General features: G+C 26.2%; 1 protein-coding gene and 1 long non-coding RNA gene across 5 annotated transcripts; one reads left to right on the top strand and one right to left on the bottom strand.

Annotated features, from left to right (window-relative positions):
* Positions 1-1,246: 1,246 nt before the first annotated feature.
* Positions 1,247-10,915, top strand: LOC126896192 (putative uncharacterized protein DDB_G0267840). Of its 4 annotated transcripts, none has more exons than XM_050668761.1 (3): positions 1,247-1,751; positions 9,263-9,509; positions 9,579-10,915. In XM_050668761.1, the coding sequence occupies exons 1-3, from the start codon at positions 1,567-1,569 to the stop codon at positions 9,918-9,920; spliced, it is 774 nt and encodes a 257-aa protein (XP_050524718.1). In that variant the 5' UTR covers positions 1,247-1,566; the 3' UTR covers positions 9,921-10,915. The 4 variants fall into 4 exon arrangements, with proteins under 4 accessions (XP_050524718.1, XP_050524719.1, XP_050524722.1 ...); XM_050668762.1 differs by lacking the exon at positions 1,247-1,751 and adding an exon at positions 3,716-3,984; XM_050668765.1 differs by lacking the exon at positions 1,247-1,751 and adding an exon at positions 7,043-7,282.
* A 429-nt stretch (positions 10,916-11,344) lies between these two features.
* LOC126896194 (uncharacterized) lies at positions 11,345-12,768 on the bottom strand. The gene is made up of 2 exons (XR_007701800.1): positions 12,548-12,768; positions 11,345-11,593 (listed from the first exon to the last, which is right to left on the bottom strand). It is a non-coding gene; the product is annotated as an uncharacterized LOC126896194 (long non-coding RNA).
* Between the last annotated feature and the right edge of the window lie 661 nt (positions 12,769-13,429).

Raw genomic sequence — 13,429 nt, 5'->3', positions numbered from 1 at the left:
AACACAACATTACCGCTGACCCGGAATTTTGAAGTACAAAAATTCAAATCCTACTTCCCAATTAAAAACTGTGATCATATTAAACCGTAAAATTAATCATATTAGTAATTTAAAATACACTGAGATTATTTATATTTACATATATCTCAGATTTTACTGACAACGCTTATAACTTATGATCCAATTACTTTGTTTAATTTTTTTTAATAATTATTACCTTCTTAGTTTATGCTCAATGTATATTTTTTATCATTGATCATTAATAAGAAAGAAAAATATATATATTTTTATTTAATTTCAAAATAATAATTTTTTAGCTCTTCTTTTAAATTAATTTTGATGGGTCAATTAATTTTAGAACAAGTACTAATTTTGTTATAAGTATTTTAATACAAGGAGTGAGTGTGTGGCGGGGTGGGTGGTATACATGTACTCCGCTTGTGTTCAATACCTACCATATGTTTAAAATTCAAGATAAATACTTGTCCTAAAATTGCCATTGGCTCATTAAAATTTTTTTTAATGAAAGTATTGAAAAAACAACAAAAACTAAATTAAATTTCAACATTAAAAAAAAAAATTGAAAAATGAAGAAGATAATTTGTAATGACCATTTTTCTTAAATTCTATTTAAAAATACAATTTTTAGTAAATAATTCAGTCATCAGATTAACTTATTACAATAATAATAATGCAGTGGTAGCCACTGTTTTATTCCTCCCCAACAAAATTAGGTACTTGTTTTGAAATTCACTACAGATTCAGCTCGTCTTGATCTAAAATTTAATAATTGATGTTTTTATGTTATAAATTTTAATTCCAATGATATTTGTTATATTTCATATGAGTTAAACGTTTTTCTAAAATCAGTTTCACACATTAAATATATGAGTTGTAAAGCAAATATTAAACAGTATGAATTACTTTCGTTTAATAATTAATAATATTTACACGGTATACATAATATATTTAGGTACTAAATCGTATAGGTAGTTACTTCTCATAATTGACGGACGCACCCTATGTATATGCACGGCCTCGACTAAATATTTGACATAGGATTTTTTTATTTTCTTAAGAAAAAACTACCTGCTATTTTGGGATTACTATCAGCACGCCTTTTGTGTTATTGCGTACACGGCGCACATTCAACATGCATACATGATGCATACAATGTGAGTATGCACTGGAAACGAAACGGCTAGGGGATTGCCCCTTCCCAGTCACGTCAGTTGCAGACGGTCGGAACAACGCCACTCGTAAGGAAAAACTCAACCGAACAGTAGACACTGTACCAGTCCTGATTCGAACGCTTCACGTTTCTGTCAGTTGGCTAACGCTGCTTATCATTTTACTATTTTGACTCATTTATATCTACTTTTGTTATTGTTTTTACTTGAAATTTGAACGTAGCATTAACTGTAAGGGTTTTTCGGTAGGACCCCCTTTTCATTTTCACCGGCTTCGTCGTGATCGACTTAAGCAACGTTTTCGACCGACGCGGTCCCTCGGCCGGGTTCTGCTTAAAGTGACTTTCAATTTTACGTTAAGTAACTATAGTGACAAATGATGTATTCGGACAAAGTCGAAGTACTTAGGTTCGAAACAGAACCGTATAGAAAACATTTGGACCATCACAACGGCAGCCCTAACAAGAATGGATTGCTAAACTACAACAACAATAACAACAGCATCAACCACCACGCTAAACAATTCATCTACCAAAACGGATATCACAATCATTCTGCTTCGTTAGTATTTCACGTTTATAAATAATATTATTGACCTTTACAATTGGCTAGTCAATTACTATAAACATCTGTTTTATGCGTACGTTATAATTGTTTTTGCTAACAGCCATTACCTTGCTAGCATTACATTATAACGATAAGCCATAATAATGAATTTTATCTTGAATCATAGAGTACTGGTAAAATGTTAAATTTATAGGTTAACAGACAATAGTTTTCTGTGATACCGCACTAGTATTCTGTAACAAATATTCTCTTAAACTTTTGGCAGATTTTTAATTTTACCGCCGGCTTGTTGAAAAAACTAATCTTATGTTGAAAATAATTACTGTAGACTCGAAATGGTGATACGGTGGAGGTAAATATTGAGTGTATAATTATTTAATTTTTGAAAATTATATAAGACTTAGTTCTGTTTAGAAATATTATGATTATGCTTTAGTAAGCATTAAGTTAAACGTGTTTAGACGATAAATTGCGTTTGGAAATATTGTGTTTCTAGTTTAAATGAAAAATGAGATTCTATTATCATGTTTTTCTGCGAGTGTACGTAATACTAGTCCTAGATTTACGCGTGTTAGCTCTAGTTTTAACTCTCTTCAATGATTAAAAATGTATAAATATCATTAGATCGAATTACGTTTATGTAGTTCGTTGACACGATTCATGTTATCTTACATTTACAACTCCGAGAGGTTTTACTTTTTTATCAATTCAATGCAACTCGAAGGGAACTCTACTTGAGCTAACTTCTTTTGTATATCACACGAAAATCCTACTCGGCGTATTCCGTACCTATCTAATGAAACCGGTTTTTCTGACTAGTCTAGAGAATAAAGAAACCACATGTGTGTATGAATACTCTACACAGGACTCACAATAATAATATTATCCTTCTCGTATATGTACATCTTACTCACACAACGATTTTAATAGGTATATGATTCATGAATATAGTAGCGCATATAGCCGACCGTGACCTTTGTCACATTCCATCAACACGGAGGTAAATCTTCTAACTCCGCTATTATACCGATCATTATTAAACTGAATAGAAAATAAAAAATGCTTGCTAAGATTTTATATATAATAGTAGAGCAGTGATAATAGTGTACATCACCCAAGGTTTTTAATTTTGTATAGCTGCTTATATTTATCCACCATTTCGCATCCTCTGAAGATAGACTTTTCTCTTATGGTATGTCGCTGAGTTGAAGTAGACCTATGAATAAAATGATAACCACATTATAACAAATTAATAAAATTTAATTTGGAACTTGAAAATAACAATAGATTGTTTTTATTTTTTGCCCTGAAAACTTTTGAAAAATGTACTGAATTTTATAATGATCATAATCAAGTAAATATATACAATAAAAAAGTATAATTTTACTAATCAAGTTTGAGTCATAGAATTGAATCTTTTTTACTTTAATTTTTATATTTCGAATATGTATTACACTCTCTAATTGAAATTTTCATTCTTTTCACATAGTGTATATCCTCTAAACACCGGACAAATATAGAAGAATATAATAGTGTTATACTTCTATGGGAATTATTTAAGGTTATTTTAGAAAAACAACCCTTAAGGTTTTAACGATGAGAAATGTATTTTGCGATAGATAATATAGGTAACCTAACTAGGTAAACGATTTTTAACTGAGAGAAACACTAAAATCTCGTAGAATAAATTATTTTTTAACCTACAGTATTTTGTTTATCCAAAAATTACTATCATTCATAAAAATGGATAAATTACTATAAATAAATTGATTTTTATGATTAATTATGAAATATATACTATTTGAATTTGAATCTAAAATAAAAATCTTTTTTTAACTATGTTTGAGTTCTTGAGTACACTTGGAATAGAGAATAATGTTTATACTTTAATATTGGCTACCCTGTTATTCAAAGAAAGGGTCTCATTGTAACATCCCTCTGAAAATGCGTAGTGCGTGTGATGTTCGCGACAATGGCGAGTGTATTGGAATTCACAAAAACTTTTTGTGTAGCACTAATTATCAAATATCTTGAAACTTTTTATCGAATTATATTCAAGCGCATTAAACAATATGGGAAAAAAGGCACAAAAACCATTATATATCAAATTAGAAGAGTTAGAAGAATTGTTAGCTATCTCGGCTATAATTGTGGATCGAGAATATCCTTGTCGTCTATGGACTGAGGAAGAATATTGGGCCATTATTTGTATGACAGCAGACAAACGGCATGTAGATGTTAAATATTACATAAAACTACCTACTCAAAAAAATAGTTAGCTAAAAATATTTCAAGAAAAATATAATTCCCAAAAAACATACTGATTTATGTTGCAATTAATTAGCTATTCACTTTAGTAGCTTATTTTTATACATCCATGAACGTCTTTGAACCGTTAGATAACTCTTATCGATATAATATTAAAATTTATGTTATACTACTATATCTAACTCATAAGGTTCCGATATTAAATATGAATAATTACTTTAAATCTAAAAAACTAAAGTTGCGTTAATGACGTAAATTGTAAATATAACATTGTGTTATGAAATGCTTAAAGATTTTTTAAATAAATGCAATTAACTCTAGTGTTCATATCGCAAACTAAATTTCTTTAATCATTTATAAAATAACCTTTTTTTATAATAGGTCAACAGAAAATATGCAATTTAGTATTGTAGATTTTTCTCTTGAATACGTTTATTTTATAAAATTGGTTTTTTTTCGACTTAAACGCGTGTAATTATTTTTTTTTATCATAACTAGGTTAAATGTTTAACTGGACATTAAAAAGTACTCTAATTATGAATATTCACTTGAAACTGTTGAAAAAATATTTTGATTGCTAATTATTATTTAAATATGATTCATTCAAAATAAAGCTTAACTACAGTTAATGTAGGCGTATTACGCCCATTCTTGGCAATAATTGTGTTTTCAGTGGCTGTTGTAGTTATACACTCCATGATTTCTTCTAATAACAGAGTTACTCGTACATATAAGAAGATAAGATGCACGATGCTAGTGTAGGAGTAGTATTAATGAACGTGATTTTAGTATAGTTTTTGCCGTTTGTGGTTTTCATTGGTACCATCGTCATGTATAGCAGCTGCTGGAAGATTTTCTTTTTATATATTTTAATCTGTCGTAAAAAAATTAAGATTTAGGAACTTATTATAGAATATCTGTGCGTAATACTTATGTATTCATATAGTACTGGATGTCGCCTATGGTAAACTTATAATTTCATCGTCGTATAATTGTGTGCACTACTGTTAGAGATAGACACCGATTGTTAAACTTAATTCGTTGAAAAAAGGGGGATTGAATCACTGTTTTTATTGATCTCATGATGTTAAACCGGTGAAACTCATATGTTCGCATTGTTGTTGCGTCTCCTTTAATATGTATTATGTATAAACTAAACTGTAATAAAAAATGTTGGCCAAATGTATAGTACTGTACCGGTTCTTTATGGTCCAACGGCAGTGGAAACTGCGGGTGTGGTACAGTTTTCACCTGCTTAGTCATGGAATATTATAGTTATTATTTCTATAACTTCACGCTTATGTATTATATGCGTATTTTTCCATTAACTATTCGTATAAAATAATAATGCAATAAAATACATTTTGTGATCTGTTTCTTCTTGGAAATTTCCGATTTGTATCTTATGCAATGGTGCCAGTTGGTGAAAACAAACTCTGTTTTAAAAAATTGAACCGTCGTGAATCTACTCGGACACATTCAACTGGTAATTTATGTTTTCGTTTGAATTCATTCTATTTTTTTTCTAATTTAAAAACATCATAAAGTAAAAAAAAATCATATATTTGTTAACAATTTATGGACCATTCAAATCAGCGATATCTATTCGTTAACTGATAGTTATTACAAATTCAAGAAATATCAAAATGTTTTAAAAATATATAATTTATTTATATTAAGGAAGTATAAATTTAAAAAATCTAGAAAAATTATGGTTTAGCTAGTGTAGGATTTTCAACTTTTTTTTGGGAGCTTTCATAAAGGTATAGGTTTCATTATAGGTACTTTAAATGCATCAAAGACTTTCTCTATACATTATATAATTTATAAATCTGAAAAGGTCCAAGGGGCCTTGACCTCCTCAGAAATGCGCCACTGAATTTCTTGTCACTGGACATTTTGATCAGTCATATACTCTGTATATAGTTTTTGTATGCTCCTCCGAAAAAAAATGAAATAAAAATACCAAGCAAACTAATTTTATTAAAATGTTTACTCTTTATATAATGAGATAGTATTTTAAATAGCATAAGTATAATATAAACAAAAAAAAAATCATTTCTCGTGATAGTAGTCTATCTTAGTATGTAATAAATTCTAGTTGCCATGTACACATAGGTAGTTAACAGAGTTTTAATTGGATTGGATTTCATATTTTATGTTATTATTCTAGTCATTATCTTACATACTAACTTACATTAATTTAGTTTTTTCTAAACGTTTCGCGTGTTGTGTCTTTGAAACTTAATTCGTTACTCGCTACAAAATCGCCTACAGAATATTTTTTTAATTGAGGTTAATCTTTAATTAACTTTTCTTTGAGTAATTAAGCGATGTTATATTTGCTTGTACATTGAATGTATAAGTTGGTATACATTTTACTGTTATAACATTTACATTTATACTTCTAACTGAATTTCATGTATGTGCAGTGATAATTTTGTTTTTTTGTCTTATTATAGCAACTCGTTAAAATATTTTTATTCTAAATTATAATTGATTCAATATGATATAGAGAAAATATAATAACTAAATTGAATAATAATAATTTACGCAACTGATATCATAAATACAGCGTAATTGTTTTTTATTAATATATTTTTAATTTATTAAAAATTTCAGTTTTAAATTACTTGAGATTTTTGAATTTATTAACACTATAATAGATGTTTTTTACACTGTTCGCACTTTCCTTTGCATCATATTTTCACTTTGACCGTACTTAATTTAAAGACAAAATGTTTCTATTGTTTATAATTTTTAACTAAAATAATTTATCTATGACCGTTGGAGAGCAATGAGCACGTTCGTTCCTCAGTGTGAACACCTATTTTTTCCCCGCCAAGTATATTAGTGGTGACAAAAAACTTCAACAATTCATTTTTCATTACTTTATTAGTGATTTAATTTTTGTATTTTTTTTTTTGCATCTTTGCCGTGCTCTGCTTCTGTTAAATCAGTCTACGGCTGTTGACGGTCTCGGTCACGATAATATCGTTTTATAAAATACTCAGTTTCTTCTATTCAGTTACTTGAAAAGAGTTTAGTTGACAGCCGACGGAAGTACACGCCGGATTAATTGAAAAATAGACCATTTCAGTATTTTTCAAGCTATAATTGTAAAATAATCAGTGCTGGGTGAAGTTGGCTAAGCCTTAGATTAATCTAATATTAAAAATTGTCAAATTATATGTATGATACTTATTAAAACGACTAAGTTATAATTTCAACATGTCTTTATTGTGGACACCTTTGAGGTAAGTTTCCTTACGAGTCGTTGATTATCTTTACTTAATAATTTTTTTTTAATCTCGTTAAGTTAATTAATAGTATACATAAACCATCGTTTTTTTTAATCATTGTTTTATCTTATGATTAAACTAAATGTAGTTATGTCCTTAATACTTTTACATCTCTATTTTCAATACATATTTAGGGCTCTATTTCAATTTTAATTAATATTTTATTACAACTCATTTAAGGGGAGGTGCACTTAATTTTTTTTTTTTGCTTAAAAGTAAAGTGATGATCCCCAAAAAAAGGTCTTTATTACCATATTTTGTATATATTAGCTTTAAAAAATATTGATAATTCTAATTCAAGGAGTGGGGGCGGGCGATTTTCTTACCTGAAATACCCCCTAGGTCTACTTAACTTAGTTGGTAACGTGTCGAATTTAATTCGTCTTAGAAGGGAAGTAGTAAAGCGCAAGAATTTTTCTTCTCTAAAAAACAACTAATAATTTTTTCGGAAAGATAATCAGTAAAATCTTATTCCATTTAATTATGTTTTGCTTGTTTTAATTTGGTATATTTGTTGAATAACTATACATTGTTTAAAATCTATAAGCAAAAATTTCTGAAACTTATTTTAAAATGAATTTGTATGCAATTTATTTGATGTTTATCAAACATGTTAATTTTTCTCTAATTTTATAATTTAATATGAGTTTTTGTTTAAATATGTTCTTTATATCCTTTAGGAATTATACTTCTTATAATATTAAGACAAAAACTCCAGCAATAATTTTTTGAAACACATATTTAATATTGATAATATAATATTACTCAAACTCGATAAATAATTTTATAAATATTAACATGAAATAAAATTACATCGAAAATTAATATATTAATAACAAATCAAAGACCAAGCATTGTTTTTTTGTAATGTGAGCAGCAAAACTCATATAAATTTGAAATATTTGCAATGAAAGATTCCATGGTATACAGGGCTAAAAACCATAATTATAGTATATTATTTAATTAGGTCTATATAAATTTTTCTAAAAAATGCTGTCAAGATGGTATTTTAAATATTCTTTTTCAAAATTTGTCTTAGTAGACTTTGTTAAATAATTAATAGCTCGTTTTATTGTAGTGAGTCTATGTATAATTTATGCATAAAAAATAGTTCTTGCTATTATTTGAGACAATATTCTATAGTGAGCGTCTGATGTATCTAGGGAGTTAAAATTTATCGAGTAAAATAGAACCTTATTACATGAATTTCTATAATTCATAAATGTTCGTGTGAATGTAACTCGTTAGTTACATTGATTTACCACTATTGAGTGTTACGACACATTAATTTTTTCGCTGTTTAAATGAACCACGTGTGAACTGTAAGTATTCCTCTAACAGGTTTACATATTATCTTCTATGATAGTATCGATAAGCATGGGAGAAAATTTAAGTGGGAGAACTATGAAGTGTAGTTGTGTTAAATTTATATTCTGTCGTTGGTATTTTATTTATGAAAAAAAATCACTTATATGTCTTATAATTAAAAAACAATGACTATTTTGTTTTTAATTACTTTTCAAAAACTAATGTAAAAAATATTACTTATTCAAGTTAATTGTAGTTAGAAATTATGTGGTTTGCAAAATTATGTGCCAACGTTTGAATAGTTGTAAATGTAACAATATCCTTCTAAGTTATCGGAGAAATAAAAAACGTGAATATGCGAATATTATCATGTTCGCAATTCAATTGCGGTTATACTCTTTAGCTGATCAGTATTAGTTTAGTTAACTACCTCTACCAATAGTGATCAACATTTTAAGTTCTTAAAGTATGGATAACATGTTTACTTATGACTTGCAGTTAATATATATACAATTATTAGTTTATATAATATTAAAAAACCAACAGAAAATTATATTTCGGTCGGTATTTGATAACATTTAAATATGTAATATACATTTATTTAAATAAGATTTTTATTAATTCTAGGCTAATAGATACAGAAACAAAATCAACTATCTTAACTAATCATCAAGTGCAGCCGCCATCCGATCCAGCCATTGCATCAGTACTTCATCCTAGACATAATCCTCGGCCAGGTCGCATACTATTAGAAAACGTGAACAACCGGCCTCCAACCATGGATCGTGGTACACAAGCCAATGAAGCTGCAAATGTTGTATTAGATAACAATGATGCACCATCTACTAGCAATGAACCTACAAATAATGAACTGGTTAGTTGTCTAATGCTGTTTATTTTAAATGTAACTAAATAATATACATCATTTTATTTTTATTTTTAGTATCGAAATGCTAATATTAGTGTTACTAATCAGAAATTATTAACAAATGGAGGTGATAGCTCTTCAGTAGACAGTTTAAACAGTGCTGATTCTGCAAAACGTGAAAGTGAAGAATCAATTATAGAATTAGCCGAGTTTAATCAGCCTATGATTAGTAAAGATAACATTGATGGGCAGCAAACCATGGGAAATGGTGATGGAAAATTCCCAGGTACCAATAATGGAAAACCTATAAATGGCGTTGTCAAGGATTATCCAGTTGATGATGATACCGATAAAACTAGTTGTGGTATGGAGTGTTTGTACTTTGCTATGCAATGTTGTGAGTGTACTATTATGTGATGATGCATTTGTTTCATATGATTTTTCTTAGTTATAAACATTTAACTATACTTTAACTATTTTTCTATTAAAAATATTGTGGAATTATTTATAAAATATAATGTTTTACATTGTACACATTTGTTTACTTATAGTCATGATTGCCTTGTAAACTTAACTTAAATAAGACTGCCGTGACTGTAGCCAATCATTAATGAAATTTAACTATTACTGAACAAATATCTTATTTTTTGTTTTTATTAGTAAATACAAATAGTAATTAATATTCAATTTTTTCAATTTTGAACATTAAAAATACATTTCTTTGTTCTTTTTTTTACAAACATTATTACATTACAAAAGTTAATAATAATGTTCATTTTTTCAAAATTTATTTCATAAATTTTTAGTGTTAACTTATTATTTTTATCGTGATTATTGATTATTGACAAGCAAAGTTTAAAATATTGATTAAAAATTCAAAGTATGTGCCATTATGTAACAAAGTATTGAAAAAGGCAACTTATAATTAATGTATTCAAAGAACCATTTTAGTTACATTTATTTTTTTATTAATGACACGTGTCAATAATTATTAAGTTTTATTGTAACAAAATGAATTAATATTTTATGTTACTTGGTATGATAATTGCATTTAAATTTTTGTCCACCAATGATAAAATTATCATTGAGTTGCAAATAAATTGTCAATTAATGTGATACTGTATTGTACTATCCCAATCAGTTTAGTTAGAGTATACTGTGTACATAAATAAGTTAATCTTTTTTTTGTGAAGAATATTTAATTTAATATACTTCATGTTGTGTATATTTAAGAGTTTATTTTATTAAGTATGTAGCGTAGTAGTAATTTATAATTTCATATTTAAAGGTTTTTTTTTTACGAATCTCTATTTTGATTTTTTATTTTCTATTGTAATACAAGGTTATATTGTAAACCTTATCAAACTTACCTATTTACTTAAGAAAATAAAAATAAACGTGTAAAAATTTTACCAAGTGTAAATTTATGTTATGTTTAGTAATTCTGAAATCATTTTGACTATACAAAAAATATTGTACAGCTTTTTTTTTTTATCCAATTTATAAGATATCTATAATGTAATTTCTGTAAAGTGGCTCATGACTAAATTTGTACTATTTGGTCAAATTCCAGAGTATTAGTAAATATAATTTCAGTATTAGTAGAAAAATCATGCCACAGTTAGAAAATTTATTGTAAAATAAAAAATAACTAAAAATAAAAATCTCAAAAAAATAATACTGTTTACTATTTTTATGAATTATTCAAATTAATGTTAATGTTTTAAGACTCATTATGTTTGCATAAAATAGTACAGTTAATATCATAAGGAATATTTTTAAAGACAAATAATTATCAAAGTAACAGATTTACATTAAAATAAAATGACAAATTAACAAAATATTTTGTTTTTGTTTTTTATTTAATATTGTGGTTGATCAACAAATATTATACAAAAAATAGTTTTAATTACAGTATAATTTTATTTTAAATTTCATTGATAGTAAGAATGTGTTGAATATTCATAGTTATATCTATTAAATCTTCTTTTTCTGTAAAAGAAAGAGTAATATATGGTCATTCCAACTAAGGCCACTACAAATAATGACAACATCCACTTCTTGACTGGCGACAAGTTTCTATAAAAATTCTAAGAAAAGAAAGTTTAATTATATTTTTACAGAAACTTTTAAATTAGGAATAATCAAAGTACTTTATCATAAAATAATATTTAAAATCCGTCTTTATTATTTATGATAATATATTCAAATAAGTGAACAATTTAAATCCATTATTAAATTTTTTATGAGAATTCAAAAGTAATTTGACTTCATTTAATATCAAGGAAGTAGTAAGAGTGAGGGATAAAATAACTCGGAAAAATAATTTTACATAGTGTTATTTTTTATTGCTGTGGAAAGGTAGAGAAAAATGAGATGTCTAAACGTACTCTAGAATAATTTATTAATTACGTATTTATTAATCATATATAAGAACCTTTTTTAAGTTTATAAATATACAAATAAATGTTGAATAATAAAAACATCAGGTTAATAAATGGATAACAAACTTTAATGTAATGAAAAATAATTTTAGTATTAAGTGCGATATTTTTAAGCTATACGCTTCATGAACGGGAATTTTGTTGTTAATACTTAATTATTAAACATTAAAAAATCTGAAACGAATTTAATTTCATCACTAAAATCTTTTCTATAACTAAAAACGAATAGTAATTATTAATTATAGTTAGTAAACAATCCTATTTACATTTATTTCGACGGCAATACATGTTACTCCTAATGAATGTCCATAATTTTATAAAAATAACACTTAAGTAATAATTAATGAACAAAATTCATAAAAAATTTGATGATATCCAATAAAGATTTTATTTCATCATGTAATACATCTAAAATTTGACATTGACACTACTAATTGTAGAGTTATAATTATTAATAATTAAATCAATTTACATTTTTAGTTTTGTATTTTACTAATTTTTTTTTTTTACAATCGTTCTTTCATACTGCTTATTACTTAATTATCAAATTTCTATTTGTTTAATTAGTAACATTAAATTATAATGTTCCTGTTGACTTACTTTATTAAAAATTTTCCATCTCATAATTTTAAACAGTTTTTTATCGTCATTATTCGAATCAACATTAAGCGCCACGTATTCGTTCGATGGATCTTGTAAACATCTTGATCGCACTTGAAATTCGCTCATTTTATTTGAATTTGTATTCAGCTAAATTTTTACAGAAAAAAGATTGAACGTTGTGTGTTTCCTCATTTAAGTACTTTTTGCGTTCGCGTCATTATTTACGTACAATGTAATAAGTTTTTATTAAGAACAAAGAAAACATATTTTTAAATCGATCACTTATGTACACTTGTTTCAATAATAATTTACTGAACATACTATTATACATTATTGTGCATAATTTGTTAAAATATGAATTTCTAAGGACGAAAATAAGTTTATCTTATAACATGCGATGAACTTTTTTATTAGTTGATATTTTGTTATTTAATAATAAATTGACTTAATTTGTTAATAAACAATTTAACAATTTTTTGAACTTGAAATATTATAGTAGCTAAAAAATTTTTAATTTTTAAAATCCTAATTTTAATTATAAAACTAAATAAATGTTTATAATTAGCTAAGTTGTAATAATTAGATAGTTACAACTATTTACAGTCAAAAAGCACAACATGGAACAGTAATGCTTTCTTAATATTTATCTATTATAATTACATTATATTTAAGTAAACTTAATTTTTTTTTTTAATTACTTACACAATATTCCCATCTACTTTAAGTTAATGAGTACATTTTTCAACAAAGTATATATTTAGAGCATCATTTCCATTTCTATTCAAATTGTGTAGTTATTCATATAATTATGAAACTTACAGGATTGCAAAAAAAAATCGTTTTTTTTTTAAATAATACTAAACAAACTGTTTTTTTTTG

Source organism: Daktulosphaira vitifoliae, unplaced genomic scaffold (genome assembly GCF_025091365.1).
Source record: "Daktulosphaira vitifoliae isolate Bord-2020 unplaced genomic scaffold, ASM2509136v1 Scaffold_1, whole genome shotgun sequence".
NCBI classification, from domain to species: domain Eukaryota; kingdom Metazoa; phylum Arthropoda; class Insecta; order Hemiptera; family Phylloxeridae; genus Daktulosphaira; species Daktulosphaira vitifoliae.
Note: the sequence above shows the minus strand (reverse complement) of the source record. Positions and strands in the feature narration are given on the sequence as shown.

Coding starts and splice junctions, on each gene's coding strand:
- LOC126896192 (XM_050668761.1), top strand. CDS start 1,567: ATGATGTATTCGGACAAAGTCGAAGTACTTAGGTTCGAAACAGAACCG. Junction 1,752..9,262: donor TATCACAATCATTCTGCTTC/GTTAGTATTTCA, acceptor TATTAATTCTAG/GCTAATAGATACAGAAACAA. Junction 9,510..9,578: donor AACCTACAAATAATGAACTG/GTTAGTTGTCTA, acceptor TTTTATTTTTAG/TATCGAAATGCTAATATTAG.